The sequence below is a fragment of the Mixophyes fleayi genome, chromosome 10 (assembly GCF_038048845.1).
Source record: "Mixophyes fleayi isolate aMixFle1 chromosome 10, aMixFle1.hap1, whole genome shotgun sequence".
NCBI lineage: Eukaryota > Metazoa > Chordata > Amphibia > Anura > Limnodynastidae > Mixophyes > Mixophyes fleayi.
Window position 1 is genome coordinate 4,833,573 of NC_134411.1, and position 20,033 is coordinate 4,853,605.

General features: G+C 40.8%; 3 protein-coding genes across 4 annotated transcripts in view; 2 read left to right on the forward strand and 1 right to left on the reverse strand.

The window, feature by feature from the left end:
- Window positions 1-226: 226 nt before the first annotated feature.
- Window positions 227-4,362, forward strand: LOC142103613 (actin, alpha cardiac muscle 1). Its single transcript, XM_075187700.1, has 7 exons — window positions 227-333; window positions 1,439-1,586; window positions 2,603-2,927; window positions 3,159-3,320; window positions 3,541-3,732; window positions 3,846-4,027; window positions 4,113-4,362. The coding sequence occupies exons 2-7, from the start codon at window positions 1,458-1,460 to the stop codon at window positions 4,254-4,256; spliced, it is 1,134 nt and encodes a 377-aa protein (XP_075043801.1). The 5' UTR covers window positions 227-333; window positions 1,439-1,457; the 3' UTR covers window positions 4,257-4,362.
- Window positions 4,363-4,995: 633 nt separating this feature from the next.
- NAA40 (N-alpha-acetyltransferase 40, NatD catalytic subunit) lies at window positions 4,996-10,712 on the reverse strand. 2 transcript variants are annotated; one of them, XM_075187704.1, is made up of 8 exons: window positions 10,563-10,712; window positions 9,777-9,872; window positions 9,619-9,671; window positions 9,439-9,534; window positions 7,525-7,683; window positions 6,010-6,093; window positions 5,441-5,518; window positions 4,996-5,355 (listed from the first exon to the last, which is right to left on the reverse strand). In XM_075187704.1, the coding sequence occupies exons 1-8, from the start codon at window positions 10,686-10,688 to the stop codon at window positions 5,217-5,219; spliced, it is 831 nt and encodes a 276-aa protein (XP_075043805.1). In that variant the 5' UTR covers window positions 10,689-10,712; the 3' UTR covers window positions 4,996-5,216. The 2 variants fall into 2 exon arrangements, with proteins under 2 accessions (XP_075043805.1, XP_075043806.1); XM_075187705.1 differs by lacking the exon at window positions 10,563-10,712 and adding an exon at window positions 10,341-10,556.
- A 131-nt stretch (window positions 10,713-10,843) lies between these two features.
- RCOR2 (REST corepressor 2) overlaps window positions 10,844-20,033 on the forward strand; it is a 106,093-nt gene continuing 96,903 nt past the window's right edge. The window contains exons 1-2 of the mRNA XM_075187703.1: window positions 10,844-10,934; window positions 13,831-13,913. The gene's annotated coding sequence lies outside the window, so the exon portion shown is untranslated. The remainder of the gene's footprint in view (window positions 10,935-13,830; window positions 13,914-20,033) is intronic.

A 20,033-nucleotide genomic window follows, 5' to 3' on the forward strand; every position in this document is an offset into this window, starting at 1 on the left:
TCTGTCAATATATCCGTCTTAAGATCTATCTATACACACACACAGCACTTTCTAAGTAAAGCATCTCCAGTTCTATATCCAGGAATAGCCATGTGTAAGTGGGAGCTCTATACAGGCTGAGGGGGAGGGAGATTCCCTCTATATATGGTCAGTACTCAGACCCCCAGCTCGGACCCTCACAAGGCCGGCCAGTCCTGGCTTCTCTCCAAATATGGAATTAGTGAGTGTGGGGTTTCCTGGATCACCACTACAGGGGCTACCAATATAAATACATGGCTGAGTAAAGCACTTGCCAGCTCACAGCTACACCTAAGCCCTCACTGCTGCAGCACGGTAAGTCCTGCACCACACCACATAAGCCTTCCCTTGCCAGCTCTGCAGGGTATACCTTTAACCTTTTCATTGACAGTCATGCAAAGGATCCCTATAACCCTTTGCTTCCTTTTCTGAAAACCATTTAGAACATAGTATAGTTTATCCTCAGGGTAGGAGTCACTTTATCCTCTCTACAATAACTCCTGCACAGCACTATTTAACTTTCCCCTTCCTGGCTCTTGCCTGGACCACATACTCCCTATTGTGCCACTTTAGAAGTACATAATCTTTTTCCAATAAATCCTTCAGAAAATTGTTTAAAACCCCCTCATTGTTTCTTTATAGTAGAACCAATCGTACAGGGCATCATTTAGCCTCTAGAGGCAGATCAGCACACCATAAGAATCTTCCCCTGGCACTTCCACAAAGTATCTTCCTTGGCAGAACTGCCTGGCACTAATAATCTCTGCATAGGAAGTCCCACAAAAAGTAACTTAATCATTGCCCTACTGGCCCTGCATAGCCTCAGTTTAACCTCCCCTGGTAAATGCTAATGACCATCCCAAATATCTCAATTAATGTCACTCCAGACTTTATCTTCCAGACCTGTAACTCACTTATTATCTGTCTTCTTCTTAGTCATTCTGACATAATATATATTATTTCCTTTTTACCTGTCTGCAATGCAGATCATAACTTTATCCATTAGTCTTGCAGTGGGCCTGCTACTATAAAATAATATAAACCATATTTAAAATCTCCCTGACAACAACTTAAAAGTTATTTATCTCTTTTCTTCACTTGTAATCTCCCTTTTGCTGAGGTAATACTCACCCCTTGTCATTTAAACCCAAACCTCATATTAACACATTAGTCCTCCGTTTAGTCCCCACTGCTGTCAAAGCCCTAACTTGACAAGTTCTCCTGTGACAGCTGAGAAAAACGGAGAGGAGCAGCTGGGCTAAAAAAACAACAACAAAAAAACCAACACCCAAAACAGGTGGCGGGACACCAGTGTAGACAGGTGCAAGGGACAAATAAAGTTTAGTGGACAAGCTCTGTCTGTAAAATGTAGTCACATAATTGTATTCTTTTTTTTTTTTTTTTCCTATTACTCTTACAGCCTCTCTCCAGACTCCACCATGTGTGACGACGAAGAAACTACTGCCTTGGTTTGCGATAACGGCTCAGGGCTGGTGAAAGCTGGCTTTGCAGGAGATGACGCTCCACGTGCTGTCTTCCCCTCCATCGTGGGGCGTCCTCGTCACCAGGTAAGACCTCCTAGATCTACACACCTCTTCTGTACATCAAAAAGTTCTCTTACATGACAGTCATAAGCAAAACTGTATTGAAAATGAGAACAAATCCTCTCTCTACTTATTATTCTGTCTGGCTTCATCTGAATAGAGGCTAGTGAAAAGAAACATATATGCATTTTTCTTTTGTTGTAAAATATCTGCCTTTAAACATTATAGTTTTCAGAGTAAGATATCCTGTAGAAACAAGCTTAGTATTCATTTTTTTAGTTTACTTTTGGCTTTTGGTCACATACTAATGTAATTGTACACTTCAGACCTCAGTACCCCCAGAGCAGGGGATGGGGGGGGGGGGGGGGTGTCTTGCCTAAAAAGCCATAGCGAACTGACTGCACCCCCTGCTGGAGAAGTGAGCAGGACCTTATACAACAGAACACAAACATTTATACACATTGCAGCCGTTTTTATTTTTTACCTAAATGAACATTTGTACGGAGTCATATTTGGAGAAAAGCACCACATAAATATTATTACCTAAAACCCTTTCATGCTACATTTGAGGATATATGGGTACGATTTCTATTTTGGATATTTTTGGGCTAGTATTATTTTGTAGTTGTTATCAGAAAGTGTCACAGACATACTTTATCATGCCAAAGGCTTTTGATCTAAAGTTGTACTGTAATTACATTTACTTCTCAGAAGATATATTTTCCATTAAATGCCTGAAGACGAGAGATGAAGACCTTAGATCTGAAGGAAACATTCCGTTTTTAAGATTTTCAATTTAATTTATCTATTAATGTTTAGGTTTTTCTTTTCCTTCTACAACCCATCTCTCTAATCATAGTATGGCTTTAAGTCCCGTATATTTCCTCCTACACATAATTTTACTCTCTCATCATGAAAACATGTCACCTAGCCATTATTTATCCTTTGTTCTGACCTATGTATTTGTCCCCACAGTTGTAACATCCCTCATGGTTGCTCTTAGTTTGCGTCTCACCACTATATTTTCTTCCCCTCTCTAGGGTGTCATGGTGGGCATGGGTCAGAAAGATTCCTATGTTGGGGATGAAGCCCAGAGCAAGAGAGGTATCCTGACCCTTAAATACCCAATTGAACATGGTATCATCACCAACTGGGATGACATGGAGAAGATCTGGCATCACACCTTCTACAATGAGCTGCGTGTAGCACCAGAGGAACACCCCACCCTTCTCACTGAGGCACCTTTGAACCCCAAAGCTAACCGTGAAAAGATGACACAGATCATGTTTGAGACCTTCAACGTACCTGCAATGTATGTCGCTATCCAGGCTGTGCTGTCCCTGTATGCCTCTGGTCGTACCACCGGTGAGACTACTATCATATACTTAACACCAATATACATGAATAATATGAGATATCACAACATGATCATTACTAATAGTCTGCTAAAACAAGTACTCATTATCAGACACTACTATCTTTAGTTTATACTGCTTGCTCTAAAGGCATAATTTTCTAACACATTATCATTGTAAAACACTGCCTATAGCTACCCAATTGTGTGCAGACAATAACTGTATAGCCATGTCTCTCTAGGTATTGTTCTGGACTCTGGAGATGGTGTCACCCACAACGTGCCCATCTATGAAGGTTATGCTCTGCCCCATGCTATCCAGCGTCTGGACCTGGCTGGCCGTGACCTCACTGACTACCTCATGAAGATCTTGACTGAGAGAGGCTACTCTTTTGTCACAACAGGTAAGCACACCTTTCATTAAAAATAAATAAAACTGAAGAACATAGCAACTTTGGATCATTTATCACACATTTTGTATATAAAATTGTACTGGAAAAAAGCAGCTGTCACAATAAAGTGCGCCATTATATCTACATAGTCATGGACACTTCATAAAAATATATGTGTAAAAGGTTGTGATGTTTGACTCTATGTAATGATTCTCAATCTTTCCTCATGCAGCTGAGCGTGAGATTGTGCGTGATATCAAGGAAAAGCTGGCATACGTAGCTTTGGACTTTGAGAATGAGATGGCAACAGCTGCCTCCTCCTCCTCTCTGGAGAAGAGCTATGAGCTTCCAGACGGACAGGTTATCACCATTGGAAATGAAAGATTCCGTTGCCCAGAGACCCTCTTCCAGCCATCCTTCATTGGTAAAAGCATTATCTTCATGCCCTCCTTTGAGGCAATTTAAAAATCTGGTTTTGTTTTTATACCAGCACTGTGAAATCGATCACTTCACACTCTCTCCTTTGATGTCCTCTAGGTATGGAATCTGCAGGTATCCATGAGACCACCTACAACTCCATCATGAAGTGCGATATTGACATCCGCAAGGACCTGTATGCCAACAATGTGCTGTCTGGTGGTACCACCATGTACCCTGGCATTGCTGACCGTATGCAGAAGGAAATCACAGCCTTGGCACCCAGCACCATGAAGATCAAGGTAAAAATTGCAAAATAACAACAATGTATATAATTATATAACTTCTACCTATACGATTTGTAACCTGGGTAATTCTCTTCCACAGATTATTGCTCCACCTGAACGCAAATACTCTGTCTGGATCGGAGGTTCCATCCTGGCCTCTCTCTCTACCTTCCAACAGATGTGGATCAGCAAGCAGGAGTATGATGAGGCTGGTCCTTCTATTGTGCACAGGAAGTGCTTCTAAGTTAACTATCCACTTCCTTTTTCTCCCCAACACCTCATGTGGTACAATGGTATCTGGAGAAATAATAAATTATTCCTACAAATAATAAAACCATCTTTTGAATAAATATTTTGTTGTTTTATAAATCGTTTAGGCTTATGAAAGTGTGTGTGTGTGTGTAACATTACGCTATTTTGCTTCAATTAATCATACTGGAATTACTTTAGCATTTGAGATTATATGGTGTGAAATGGACAATTCTAGTCTGTGGATATAAATGATGTAACCATTGTTTCACTGCACATAAGTCAATAGTGATTAACTGCTGAGATCAATGGTAACGGTGTGATGTAATTCTCACAAAGTAATCCTGGCACATACAGGTTGTGCGAGTTATTTTCTTGGAATCGGGGGCTCATGGTACGCACTATTCTGATAGTGGAGGAAATTATTCAATAAAATCCTTCTGCAAGTAAGGAGGCCTATTCCTCAGAAACATGATTTTTTTTATGGCTAGGTTTTGGATCTCACTAAATGGGCTGTATCATAATTTCCCTGTTCTTACATAACATGCAGTAGTGTGGGGACTTGAAAGCACACTACCTCCAAACAAAGCACTAAATATACATATAGGGCACTGGACAGGACAAAAACATGCGACTACCTCTTGTAGCAAGGAAGTATATACAACAAATCCAATCACACAAGTCTACAACACAATCAATGAACTCCCTGAACATCATTTCAAATATAAAAGTGATTTGGATTCAAACAAGAATTTATTTACTGTTAAAAGGACTTGCGGTGCAATGAGCCACTCGCATGTGCACAATAGCGCAGTATTTAAACATCACTAAATTTAAAAAAAAAAAATGAAAAACAAAAAGTAGGAAAAAACAAAAAACAGAACATAATGACAATCGGTGTGTCCATCTGAACCCCCCATAAGTTCCCATATGTCCATCCATCCACCACCTTTATTTAGTGGCAGCAGCCTGCACAGTGTCCTGAATGTGAATGGGGGGTGTCTCCAAACTTTGTCTTGCGGCTCAAAATCTCATAAGTGCAATCATCACTGCAGCACCCCGATACACTGGGTGAGGTATCATCTATCTCAAACCTGAGTGGAGAAATAGGGAACTAATTAAATGGAGATAGTAAAAAAAATTAAAAATAGACAAAAAGTGCAGAGTAATCAGACTTACTGTAAAGCGTCTCTGAAGAATTGGTAAGCACCATGATTGTGTTTAAACACTGTAAGGACGACTTTCTTCATCTGTGTGCTGTAAAGAAGAATGGTGACTGACTGAAGTCCATAATAGGGCCAAACAATGGAATTTGGTTTTGTCAATCAGAAGAAATGACCTACATGTCTGAACCCTATTAATAACACAGCGAGCAAATATACAATTCTACTCGGTCACTATTGATAATTAACCATGTGAATTGGTGACATTATGACTAACAGGCAAAATTAAATAAACACTAAAGATTTAATACATTTGATAATTTAGATGTGAAAACCATAGGAGGTGGATTTTACACAAACGTGTGCACACATGTGTCTTTTTGCCTTTTATTTAGTTCTATGGAGGCAGCCCCTCCAGGACATTCTATAGTAAAATACTGTTGTCTCAGGATGATTTCTGGAAGAACATTTAATAAAAGTGCCTGTAAATATTTCTGAATCTCTTAAGACATCTACATATTGGGAATATGTCCTGTAATAAACAGTATGCCCCTAACTAATGGAAGATACATTCATCTTACTTACCTATTTGCCATCAATTGTAAGATTTGTACAAGGAATTTCCCCACTCCTTTCCTGCGGACACGGATCTCTAACTGCACTTCATAACTGAAACAAAAGGAAGAAAGATCAGGACATGTGGTGGTACTGCCAGGCTCAGCTACACACAAGCAAATACAGCATCGCACAGAAAAAAAATGTGTCATTGTTCCCAAATGGGATACACACCAATTGTTTTAAGGATTTTTTTTCTCCCCTAAAACTATCTACTGATTGTTAACAGAAGCAAATACATCCTAATAATATGACATACTTTAATTATTCTTTAGACACCTACAATTTAGCAGCTTAACCATTATGTATGCCAGTGGGATATTGCATGTTTTCTGACTGCTGCAGTACACATTCATAGCAGCAAATATTTGCTGTCATCAATACGGATGGGCACTATAATCAGCATTTCAACTGATGACAGATCTGGTTCATAGCAGTCCTTAGATTACATCAAAAACTCTGAACATTTAAGCAAAGCCACAATATATACATGGATAATTCATGCATAGTAGTTATAAGCACCTAATAAATCCCATGGAGCAGTTTTGTGTAGCTAATCGTTACATGAGCCTGTTGGCCGCTATCTAAAGAAACCATTAGCTATTCTACCCTATGGGGAGAGCATTGCGGTAGAGGGATCGGATTTGTTTCGCATAACACCTGACGAAAGGTTTTGGTTCGGATTTAAGGTTTTGGATTCGGATTTATTTTGAAAAAAAACATAAAAAGTGCTAAAAACCAGTTGTGTTTTTTTTTTTTCACTCCTACGCTATTATTAACCTCAATAACATTCAATAACAATCATTTCCACTAATTTCCAGTCTATTCTGAACACCTCACAATATTGTTTTTAGGCCAAAAGGTTGCACCGAGGTAGCTTGAGCACATAATGCCAAAAAAAGAGGTACAAGATGGAATTGTTCTGGGCCCTCCCTCCCACCCCTTGCGAGATTCGACGACAGAGCCTCGTTTTCAATTTTTTGCCCGCCGGAAATATCCGAACAGTGCTCGGATCCCGTTCGGATCCGCACTGTTCGAGTGGGCTCGGATTAGCGGAATCCGAGCCCGCTCATCTCTAATAAATAGGCCCCTAACTGTTTTTTCCCTTTTCTAGTGAATCGATTGGCTACGTTCTCATGAATATAGGCACAGCCAACAAAATGGCTAACTCCACTGTTTGTACTTGACAGGTGCTCTTTAAAGTAGTTGTACTCATTTTATATACTCTATCATATGAGCTATGGGTACACTAGACTTTGTATGCTATTATGTTACTATGTATGACAAGTCAGCATTGGCATACACAAAATATTTTCATTTTATATACTACACTGTATTGTAGAGGAACATGGTATTTGTGACACATACACATACATATAAAAGCACAGACCAGTCGGCACCACCATACAGACACAAATACATCTTGATACAACAGACTATGGATATACCAGTTGCTGTGATCGCTAATGGTACTCGGCAGCTTACCAATAAAGCACCTCATCCCCGCACTCCACATCAAATCTGAAGTGCACAAAAGCAACAGGAGCAGAAAGCTCGTCTCTGGCAATAAGGTACCAGGCACGTTCATCTGTCAGTTCCTCACGCTTTTCCCTCTCCTTCCATCCCCACTCACTTTGTTCATATCTAGAATGACAACAATAATTTTCACATTAGAAATTAATAAACCAGAATGAGGCAAAAGAAAATCATGTTTTTATTAATTTAGAGCTAGAAGTATTTCTTAACTTATATGCTGTTTACAGGATATTTCATAGACCTTTTCTTACCAAGAAATTGATACTCTCATATAGAAGAGTATATGAGAGTATCAATTTAGAAGTTATGGTTTGGTAATGGGAAAAAGAATTTTAGTGCAATTTACAATTTGGGCAGTAGATGGCAATACTCTGTTGGTTTCTATCAATTTACTAAACTACCATTTTCTAAATGAAAATAATTTTTTTGTAGAACTACTCTTTCTGGATTAAAACAAGGTTACTGAAATGGCTGAAAGATTTGAAAAGAAAAGGGACTTAAACATTTTATACATATGCAAGTCTACCAGGAGAATAAAGGTGATTTAAGGGATTCTCTATCTGCAACTTAGGATCCACGACCCAAGATCTACTTCATACCAATGTGCAGGTAAAACTCAGAGCAAGGTCAGGAGAGAAATTAGTGCAAGCACACATACCAGGGGACTTTGGGGAGGGAGGGGGGTATATAATGGTCACAGCTCCTGCGCAATTGAGATACACATTCTTTAGTCTCCCACCCACTCCTCACTGCCAGCTCTCTACTCTGAAAATTCAAAGACAATTCAGCCTATCCATTCACCAAGAACTAGTGATATTCCTTAGGCACCTCCTGCCACATTAGTATCAGTAGCCCCTAATGAATGGAAATGCTCATGAATATTGGTCTGATGCACGCTAGTAGCTGGGAAAGGAGATAGCCGTTAGGGCTTCTGTTCTCATGAATGAAGCATATTTGGAAAAAATAATATTCTGCAAAAAATATTTATTCCACAATAAATCTAAATGAAGCAGCTAATTAACTTATTCCCAACCACCAACAGTAAATTTATTTTGGGTGGGCAACTCAATATGTCGACTGTGTGCTGTCCACAGTTGGCTGTCAATGACCACAATGGGAAGCGGTGGGAGGGGGTAGACCTGGGCCAGGGTACATTGTTAGAAATCCTTAAAAATAAAATTACATGAACTCTAAAGATAAATAAGAAAATATATGTTTACTTCTAGGCCTTTAAAACCAGGCATATGTTAAAAAATATATGTAACCGATATCTGTATACTCAAGAGACTTAATATTTGGGGGGGGGGGGGGTAAATTTCCAGGGGTGCACCAACTGGTTAAAAGCAACTATGGGAAGAAACTGCTTGGGAGAGTATATAGTTTTTCACCAATTGTATTGGATATCCTATTTAGAATGCATTTAAAATAATGTATAATACATTAGTTATTGAACTACTCCACTAAAAGAAACTGTTGTCTATACTGAAAAATGATCTCCTGTCATTAAGTGCTTAAAGATGGCGTTATATTTTTAGTATTTAATGTCCCTGGATAATTTCTAGAACATGAAAAAAAAAATTCCAACCTACAAATGTTACGCCTTTAAAAGATGTTATTGCCTAACAGAGTATTTCCTATCTGCAGTGTGCCTATATGCCAAGACCACTTTTCTAAACTAGGATCTCTCTTATCACTTGAATGATTTAAAGGAGCAGAAGGCAGCACATTGTATCAGTGCACTGAATATGGTTTAAGACAGCACTGTATGTTATAGGTCATGGTCTGGAAAGCTTACAGCAGCAGGGCCTGTACCTAATGTAATGATAGCCTTGTAAATAACTATGGTATCTCATAGAAACTTACAGCAGCTGCATATTTGTCTTTGTGAGTTCAAATACCCAGTCTAGAGTCTTCTGATCCAAATCTGTTACTCGGCAGCACTCTATAGACAGATTCAACCTGAGAATTGAAGAGAACAATTATAATCAAGAATGGCAGGTGTAGTCATATAAACAAATCATGTTTCAATACTTTTAATCTTACCCATTTCTGTCAAATTTCTTAAAAACTGGAAATGCTCCAAGAGGGTCACCCAGCTACAGGAAGAAATTGAGACAAGTAGTGAGAAGGTAATATGCTCCAGATCACTGCTACAAACAAGGAGCAAAACAAACAACTTAGCACAAAATAATACAAATCACCTGATTGGCTGCCTGCACCTTGGCACATACAGCTGCCATAGCTGCACGTTCCTCTTGGCGTTTTTGTTTTTTCTCTTTTGCCCGTACAGACTTCCTCTGAGGACCAAACAAACAACTACTATTTATTTGCAATTGATTAGTATACATGCAAAGTCATCAATAGACCTGCTAATTAATAGGTTTTGCAAAAGTATGCAACATTGCTAGCAGGTTCAGTAGCCATCAGACCCAATATATAATATATCGCTGATAAATGTGTTGAAAGGCAAACAAGTTGACACCAGCATATCTTCAGCACCATTCAGCTGGCAAATGCCAACAGGATTACTAGATTAGTCTAGAGTGCAATTAAAATGCACTTTATTGGTACATCTCAAAGCCATAATATGCTGGGCATATATAGTCATGCCCACAACTGTCCCATTTTAATGGAACTAAACACCTCCAATAGTTACTAAATTACCCCAGAAAAGATACAAAACAGGTAACCCTGGTACCTAACTTTGGGGAAGAGGAGGGGAATATGGCAGTACATAGGTATTTCAATGAGTTTTGTCTCCTTACTTTTGCATATTTTTGGCAAGCCATAACATTAGCATTCATAAGCCGTGTCAGTGTCTACTACCAGAATCCGTTCCCACAACCATTTACCTCCAATATGTACCCCCTGCAGCTTCCATACTATACAACCATCGAAAAATACCCATGGTCCTTATAATGCCCCAAAAAAAAGCTATTTTTTATATCAACTACCACATCCTCATCTATTACCCATTCCCCCCTCACCCCCATGACGTAGCCGATGACGTAATACTCTGAATCCCGGTTCGGTTCGGTGCTGGAGGGGGAGAAGAGAAGAGCAAGGGGGCAAGTCCCGATGATATCATCACGCACGGTGCCCAACACGCCCATTTGTGCTGCTCATTTGCTTTAGCGAAAGGCAATGGAACGCATGCGTGAGGCGCGTGTGCGGGTCACGCCTCGCAGGGAGTTGGCGGGGAAAGTGAGAGCTCTGCCCATTCTCTTTCAGCCTTTGTCTAGGTGAGAAAACGCGGCTGCTGTGACGTCACCGCAGAGGGCGTATTGAAAGAGGGACGGCATATGGCACGGGCAAAATGATGGTAGCGCCATACAGAGGGGGGATAATCTGTTGCCATGGTAATTCCTGGGAGATGACTGTGTGCTGCTGATGGCTAGACAATAATATATTAACATGGTATTAACCACTTTGTTATAAAGGACATTTAACATTATCACAGCATGCATTGCACCTTATAAATGCATATTTGTGCCAGGTAACTCATGTAAACGGCACATGAAATATTCATGCTGAATGACTGCAATAAACTTTAATATAAATTTAGTGGACAGAAAATTGAGATACATTTGCCATCAGTAGTCAACTTCTATATAGGTCTATGAAAAAAGACGAGGTTGAAGTTAGCTTTATTTATTCAGCGGGGCATATTCAATTGTTGGCGTTACTCGGAAAAGTAACGCGGCGTGCGCACTATTACTGTAATAGTGCGAGTAATTACCGTTATTACGGTACTTTTAACGCTGGATTTCAGCTCGCAGCTGAAATCCGCTTAGAATTACCACAATAACGGTAATATTTTTTAACGCTGCGGGAAACGCCAACAATTGAATGTGCCCAAGAAAATGTTATTTTTAAAGAATTTAAATCAAGTTGAATCACTGATTTCACATCATCTTAAAACTAAAGGGTATCAATTACACAAACTGCAATAGTATTTAGCCTGACCCAACAAAGTTTTGGGCATGAAATCAGAGGGCAAAGTCACCAGATGTTATCATTTTGAATAAGTAGCTGTAGTTTTGCAATGGTTCAGGGGCGGATCTAGACATTTGTCCTACCCAGGGCGATTTTAGGGGGGGGGGGGCGATTTAGGCCCAGGCCCCTTTCTGATGTCTAAGGCCGGCGGCTGCACAGTATGTGCAGGTCCATTCAGCAGTGGCAGTGTGCTGTCCCGTTGCTCTGATTGTGTTTAAAACACAATCAGAGCAGCCGGGCGGCACACTGTCACTGCTGAACGGACCTGCACAGTGTGCAGCTGTCGGCAGCCCCCCCCCCCCCCCTGGATCCGTCACTGCAATGGTTAAATGCCATTGGGCCAAACATTTGATAGCGGGGATCAACGCAGAGTGTTCAGTTACATATAAAACACTTGCGGTGAGAGAGGAAGACCAGTTTTGCAGCAGCATTTAGGATAGATTGAAGTGTGGATATATGGGTGTCAGGAATGCCAGACAGCAGGAGGTGGCAGTAGTCAAGACGGGAGATGATGAATGGATAAGAGTTTTAGTAGCATGTTGAGTAATAAAAGGGCATATTCTGGCAATGTTTTTAAGGTGAAGTCGACAGGACTAGGAGAGAGTCTGGATGTGAAGAATAAATCAGAGTGTGGAGTCAAGTGTGACACCAAGGCAGCCGGCTTGGGAGACTGAGGAATTTGTGTTGTTATTGACAGTAAGGGAGATTTGAGAGGAGGTGGTGACTGGCAGGAGGGAAAGTAATTGGACATGTTGAGCTTTAGGTAGCATTGGGACATCCATGTGAAGATAGAGATTGACAGTTGGTTACATGAGATAGTACAGAAGGAAAGATCAGGGGAAGAGATATAGATTTGGGTGTCATCAGTGTAGAGATGGTATTGGAGGCCAAATGAGTGAATTAGTGCCCCAAGAGAAGAGGTGTACAATGAAAAAAATAAAGGGCCAAGAACAGAGCCTTGTGGGACCCTAACAGAAAGTGGGAGGGGAGGGGAGGACGTGCCAGAGGCATAAAAGAACTGTGTCACGAATGCCAATGGAGTGAAGGGTGTGTAGGAGTAGAGGGTGATCAATAGTGTCAAAAGCAGCAGAGAGGTCCAGGAGAATGAATATGGAGAAATGACCCTTAGATTTTGAAGTAAATAGATCATTGATCACTTTTGTGAGAGTAGTTTTAGTGGAATGTTGGGGTCGGAAGCCTGATTGCAGAGAGTCGAGAACAGAATGAGAGGCTAAAAAGTGAGACAGGTGTTTACACTAATTGCTCAAGTAGATTGGAGGCAAAGGGGAGTAGAGAAATAGGGCGGTAGTTGGAGAGAGAGGCTCGATCGAGAGTTGGTTTCTTTAGAATTGGTGAGATAGAGGTGGCCATGCAGTGTATGAGAGGGAGCAGAGAAGGGAATAGGGTCGAGGGGACAGGTTGTAGGGTGAGATGATGAGATGAATGCAGATTAAAGGTGGGTAGAGTTGGTGGAGTGAGTAAAATTTGTCATGAGGAAATATCTTGTCGGTGTCAATTTTGTCTTTGAAATAGGTGGCCAAAACATTGACTGTGAGAAAGGAGGAGGGGCAAGTGGGCTGAGAAGTGGGTTCCAGGAGGATGCTGACAGTTGGATACAGAGGGTCTAGCAGCCTGCTCTCACTTGTTTTCTTTTTCAGAGGACTTCAGCTTTGGATAGCCTCAATTTTATTCAACTGGGGCTTAACCAAACCTCTTCCTATAGTAAAGCCCAGGTACCTAGCTTATTCCATCACTAGGCAACACTTTTTCGGGTTGGCAGTTAGCCCTGCCTTTCTAAGTGAGTCCAACACTGCTTGTGCTCTATTTAAATAAATGTCCCAATCAGGACTGAATTACAACGTCATCCACATAGGCCGCTGCATACTGTCTGTGGGGATTCTGCAACTTATCCATTGCACACTGGAAGGTTGCTGGAGCCCTATGTAATCCAAATGGCCAGACATTATATTGAAAGAGCTCTTCTGGAACAGAAAAGACTGTTTTTCTTTTGCACTGCTGGTCAATGGTACCTGCCAATAACGTGTTGTCAAATCAAGTGTGGTGAGATATCTAACTATTCTTGGCCTTTCTATCAGTTCATCCACATGGGTGCATGGGGTAGGCATCGAATTTGGACACTGTGTTCAGCTTGCCAAAGTCATTACAAAACTGTAGGCTGCCATCTGGTTTCAGGATTAGCACTATGCGGCTGGACCACAGTTAGACTCTTCTATAACATCGACTTCTAACATTTTTTAGAACACCTCCTTTGAAACTGCCTCTTGCTGGGCTTCGAGTCTACTGTGGGCACCAGAATCAGAACTCTGTCCCCCGGGATAAAGGTATGTACACAGGCATTCCTATTAGCATGTTGGATCTGTTCCATGTGCTCCCTTACAATGGGTTTTACTGCAGCAATCCGGTCCAGCATCTGAGACACGTGTTCAATAACACTTTTATGTGGAGTGGTTTGCCCTTCCCACATTTATGTAAACACATCCAGCAATCCTCTAGGGTGTCTCCCACATTATAGTTCAAACGGAGAAAACCCTGTAGAGGACTGAGGAACTTCTCTAATGGGCAGTAGTAAATATGGCAACAAATAGTTCCAGTTTTTCCCATCTCTGTCTACAACTTTTTTGAGCATTATTTTTAAGGTTCTGTTAAATCTTTTCACCAAACCATCAGTCTGGGGATGATAAACTGAGGTCCTGAGGTGAGTGACCAATTTACACATTTCTTCCACGATTCTAGATTTGAAGGAGGTGCCTTGGTCAGTCAGAATTTCTTTAGTATTCCTACCTGGCTGAAAACATGCACCAATTCTCTGGCTATCGTCTTGGTTGAAATATTGTGCAAGGGCTTTGGGATAGCGGGTAGCATAATTCATTGCTACTAAGATATACTGATACCCACAATCAGACTATAGCAAGGGTCCAACAAGGACCATGGCTGTCCCGGGACTTCCATAATAGGCATGGGCACTAGTGGGCTCCTGAAATGGGGTCTGGGGGCATGATGTTCTCTAAATATAATGCAAAGGCTAAATATGTATTGTGTGAACAAGTTTGACTGAATTTGTTTTTGCTTTGAAGAACATTCATGTGTGCGAAATCCTTGAAAAATATATTTCATTGTACAGCAGTTTTTGCTAGGAACATAAGTTCTGATTATCCACTAATAAGAAATAAAACTTCCCATCATCCAGTTACAAGATAAAGGCAGGTTGAGATTGAACAGCATTGACTAGGCTGATCATGTGACTGTTTTACATAATAAACTGCTATTATGATGTCACTCAGCCCAGGTATAAAAGTTAGAGCTTGGCACAGACTAGTCAGTTATTAGCTGCCTGTGAACAAGTGTGCATTGTATATATTTACTGTGTATTTCAGTTAATGCCTCTACTGGAGTTTGCATTGCATTGTCTAAGGTAAGCTTATATTATTAACTGTAAAAAATTGTTAATTTTATTGATAAAGCTTTAGGTGCAGGCTAATGTCAGGGAGATATAAATGCTACAATTAAGATTTTTACATTGAAATTAAATTATTGGAATACTTTCTTTTTATCATTTTATTATAAGAATTTTTTTACTCGGGAGATCCTGTACTCATCTTTGTTGATTTTTGCCTTCCAATTAGGGTGTTTTGGATGCAATTAGCCAAAAAGTGCAAAATTCATAGGAGTGTACTACCAACCCTACAATGTGTTTTCATTATTCTACACCAGAAGTTCTCTGAATGTGTTTGATTAGCAACTGATCAGTAAAAATGGAACTGAGTCAATCTTGTTAATAGAGACACATAACAGAGAGAGGAAGGGTGGCCATTTTTTACAGAAAAGATAATAACCATATTGTTTCTGTAAAATAAAAATATGAGACTGGCGTCGGAGGACCGTAGCATTATTGAGAATGCGATTAGTATACTGAACATACTTCCTAGCTGTCCTTCTCACAGGGAAAACATATAAGGAAGTTTTTGTTTTGCTACAGGCTTTAAATAACCAATAAGTAACAAAAGACACACATAGGTACAAATTATTCTGCATTTTGTTCCTTTATACATGCTGAAAAATTACAGACACATTAAGAACTCATTTTGGGAGGTAGAAAGGAACTTAACAGTCAGATGTGATTAGTAATTTCTACTTGTATATTTACTTCTAAATAAATGATTTTGTATTCATAAAAAGCCTATACATGCATTTTATTTTTCTATATATGTTTAATAAAACATTGGATACAATTTTCTGTATAGAGACCAATTTTATACCTCCCAATTTTTGAAACGCAAAGCTAGGACAAAGTAAACTCTGCCCATGATTTTCCCAAATCCTGGCCAGATCCACCCAAGTACACCCAGATTTCCACAAAGCAACGCTCAAAATCAGGAATATTGGGAACTATACACTTATTCTGTACATTTGTAGCACGTGTGGCAGTGGCCGTGCTACTTGCTCTGCAAAGATAAAATGAGATATCAGCGTTAAATTGATTATCCCAGTACAGTCCCAGGCTTTTTTTCATCAACAGAGGCGTGACCTCAACCAAAATGAGCATGCATATACCACCTCCTAACGGTAATAAGGTTCTGTTGGCGACTCCGGTCCGTGCTCAGGTTCCTTACACTGCCCTTCTCATGCAGACGTTCCATGTGCAAATCTTGTCCGTGTGGAGGTTCTGGTCACTGCCTTCTACTATTGTTGAGACTCTGGGTTGCAACTTCTGTCAATCCAGAGATTTTGTGCGCCACTTCCTGTCCTTGCTTAGGGCCCAGTCGCCTATTCAGGTCCATGCTGAGGTCCCGTCAGCCAAATTAAACGAGTGGGAATTAAGGGCAACTCTGTCTAGTGCCTCGAGACCTAAACACTGGAGAACTGAAGTATCAATTAATAAAAAAAAGAAGTTATCAGATTAGTGTAAATAAAATTAATAAATTGTGAAAATTCCTGTCCAAATGCTCTAGTCTCAAAAACATTTGGAGATGTTTCCATGAGACCATATCAAAGTCCTTTTCAGCATCAAGGCTCAATAAAACATCAGGATTTTTTTTGTCTAAACCTATGCCGCCTTTATGGGTAAATCCCATTTGATATGAGGTTATTGAATCCGGCATAATAGTCTGCAGACTATTAGCCATTACCATTAGCCTATAAGACAAAATTAAATCTGGGCTCTTTCCCGGTTTAGGAATAAATACAGTATGAGCTACATTGAACTTAGGAAAACATAAATCATCTTTATGCAATTTCTAATACAAGGAAGTCAGGAAAGGAACCAAATTATGTCTTAAGATTTTAAAATATTACCTGCTATAGTCATCAGGGCCAGGGGATTTATTGGAGACTAAGGACTTAATTACACCTCACACTTCTTGTTCTGTAATGTCAAAATTTATAACATAGCTTGCTTAGTACTTGAGATTTTAGGAAGGTGCGCCTCACGTAAACTATTGTAATGTTGGATTATCAAGCTGGGCTGTATAAACATCTTCATAATATGCTAGAAATTGGGATAATATGTGTGGAGTAGCAGAAAAGCGAGCACCAGTGATCCGATCTCTAATAAGAAGAACATAGTTCCGTTTCCTCTGTACTTTAGTAATATTAGCCAACAATTTGACTGCTGCGTTTCCCCTTCTATAATGTTGTCACAAACACGCTCCCAGCTGCTGTGACTTTGGGGTGTTCGCTGTATGAGGTCACACACGATTTCAGCCCGCAGTCTCTCTCTACCTATCACACAGGTTATAGACCTACGGAATCGCCCCCAAACACAGCGCTCTCACACCCCCAGACACTTCAGGTTTTGCCACCACCTATTGAGTACGGGCATTAGGACCCAAATATACTGTCCCCCACTGGCACACAGGCTTCTAGTTCCACAAACTAGCAAGACTCACACCAGCACACACAGGGTTAACTCTTCACACCTCCAGACTGTTACACAAATGTACACCAGGAGCCAAATCGTCGGACATAGCACCCTGGTTGCCGCATCGACAAGGTGGGGGGGGGGGGGTGTGACTGGATCACTATTAAATAACTTTTGGTATAAATTTATTTAAAGCAAGTAGCGCAGGCCGCTTATTTATATAATTGCCAATGCACTTATTTTTTATATTGTGTATATTGTGAGATAGGAAATCGAGATCTCTGAGACCAGGGCAGAAAATTAGGATTTTTTGTTTACCCTTGCAAAAGGAAATACCTTATTTCTGATGTATATAGCTGATACAATGAGCCTTTGTTTAGAAAATCTGCTGTGTATTGTGATGTGGGGAAGTGTCTTGTTTTGGGGTTTTTGTTGTTCTGTGGGAATGCGTATTCGGTGACTGTCTGAAGTATTCATGCCAGTCAGACCTTTTCACTTGCTAGGGGGTCTCCTGCCTCTGAAATAAGATGCAGGAAATCACAGCAAGGTTTTTAAGAATTTCATAGCTAAGTATAAATATTCGTGGCTTTGCAATGCATGTAAATCCATATTTTGGTAAACGGGGTTACATCCTGATTCTAAAAAATAGCCTGTGTCCAAACCTGTATAAAATGACAATGGTATTGATGCCCGGTTTAGCGTGAAATACATAGAAGTTCTTTTAGTCCTCACATGAGATCAATCAGAATGACAAAAGAACATTAATGAAGCATTTCATCACTGTCTAATTGATTTCTTCAGAGAGTATGTGGATTATATACTTTCAGCTGTTTAGAATCCTCCTTTAAATACTTATTCAATTAATTCTATTTAGAAACAGCTGTAATCACTGTGCACAACATATAACGTTCATAGGGGGAATTCAATAGGCCGTGTTACTGTGAAAAGTAATGCGGCCTGTGAACTATTACCTATATTACGGTAATAGTGCGCGTAATTTCCATTATTATGGTAATTTCAGCGCCAGCTTTTTGCTCGCAGCTCTGCAAGCAAAAAGTACCCATGTGCTTCCACTGCACATACCTCACCATGAATGCCTAGAAGTGACTGTCATCTAAGTCTCAGCATCAGTGTGTTGTTGTTAGGACTCTGTCTTCATTCTGAATTAGGCATGCAGTACCTCTGTGCTACCAGAGGTGCTGCTGCTGTACCTGGATAGTTTCTCCTTGCCTGCAAGGGATTAAACCCTTATCATCTGATTAGAATCGTGGTCACCTGTGGCTGGCCTTTTTAAGACACCTTTTCCCACAGACTAGTGCCAGTTTGTTTGTCTTTGCTGCTGCTAGTAGCTCTGTAAAACTCCTGTTGGGATCTTGACTTCTCCCTGGGTTTGACTCCTGATTTGTTCCATCGCCCTGCACCATTTCTAGTGACCAAGTTGCATCCCTCCAGGTAGGTACTCAGTGAGGCCCAGTAGAGAGTGCAGAAAGGAAGATCTGTGGGAGGTGTACACAGAGGTCCGAGTAGCAGAAAGCAGGAGACTGGATCAGGCGGGTGGATAATCTCCAGCAGGTAGACAGCAAAGTCCAAGTAGCGCCAATAGGAAACTGGATCATAGGGTGCAGTGTACTGTGGCGGGAAAACATCAGGGTCCAGGAAGCTGCAGCAGGAGACTTGATCGGAAGGTGCGATGTTCTGTAACAAATATACACTGGGGTCCAGGTAGCTGCAGCAGGAGACTGGATCGGAAGGTGCGTTACACAGGAGGCATGAAGTACCGGATAAACCTCAAGAAGAAGGGCTCAAGATCTTTCCAAGAGGCACAAGACACAAGGTACTGGATAAACCACGATAAGCAGAGCTTGAGGTCTTACCAGGAGGTACGAGGTGCTGGATCGATCTGTGGCAGTCAGAATAGAGGAGGGTCAAACAAGCCAAAGAGTCAAAGCAAGGAGAGCCGAAAAAGTACCAGGGAATGAGCTGGAGTGTAGTCAAGGACAGAGCCAGGATCAGGATATATGCAGCATAGCCGAGAAACAAGCCAGGAAGTCAGACACAGGATATTCAGAAGAGCCAGCAACAAAAGGCAAGAGAACAATGAACTGCTACATGTTACTGGGAGAGGCAGAATTATAAAGGCAGCAAACAGGTGTGGGTGCTGATTGGGAATTGAGATAACTCCTGCTAGTGAGGTGGTGTGTGTAATGGTGAGGCAGCAGCACCTCTGGTGGTAGAGGGGTACTGCAGGCCAGATACAGGCAAAGATCAAGCATAGTTCTTGGTAGACAAGAGCTGCAGTAGGCAGTATCTCAATGGAAGATGCTGCTGTGCAGCTGGAGGCAGATCGGGACAGACACGCTGTTTTCAAGCCCAACTAGTCTCTGTTTTTTCTTGCTGGGAACCCTAGCAGTTGCATAGCTTTTATTTATATTACATATGCGTTGGTCACAATATGAATCAAGTTAGTGACTGGTATGTGTTCAGCCCTGTTGTAGATGGCATAGAAAGATTACAGTATTTGCAAATTACATTAATCTATCCAGAACTACTAACACAGAAGAAGATAGTGGGATTGATTTCTGTG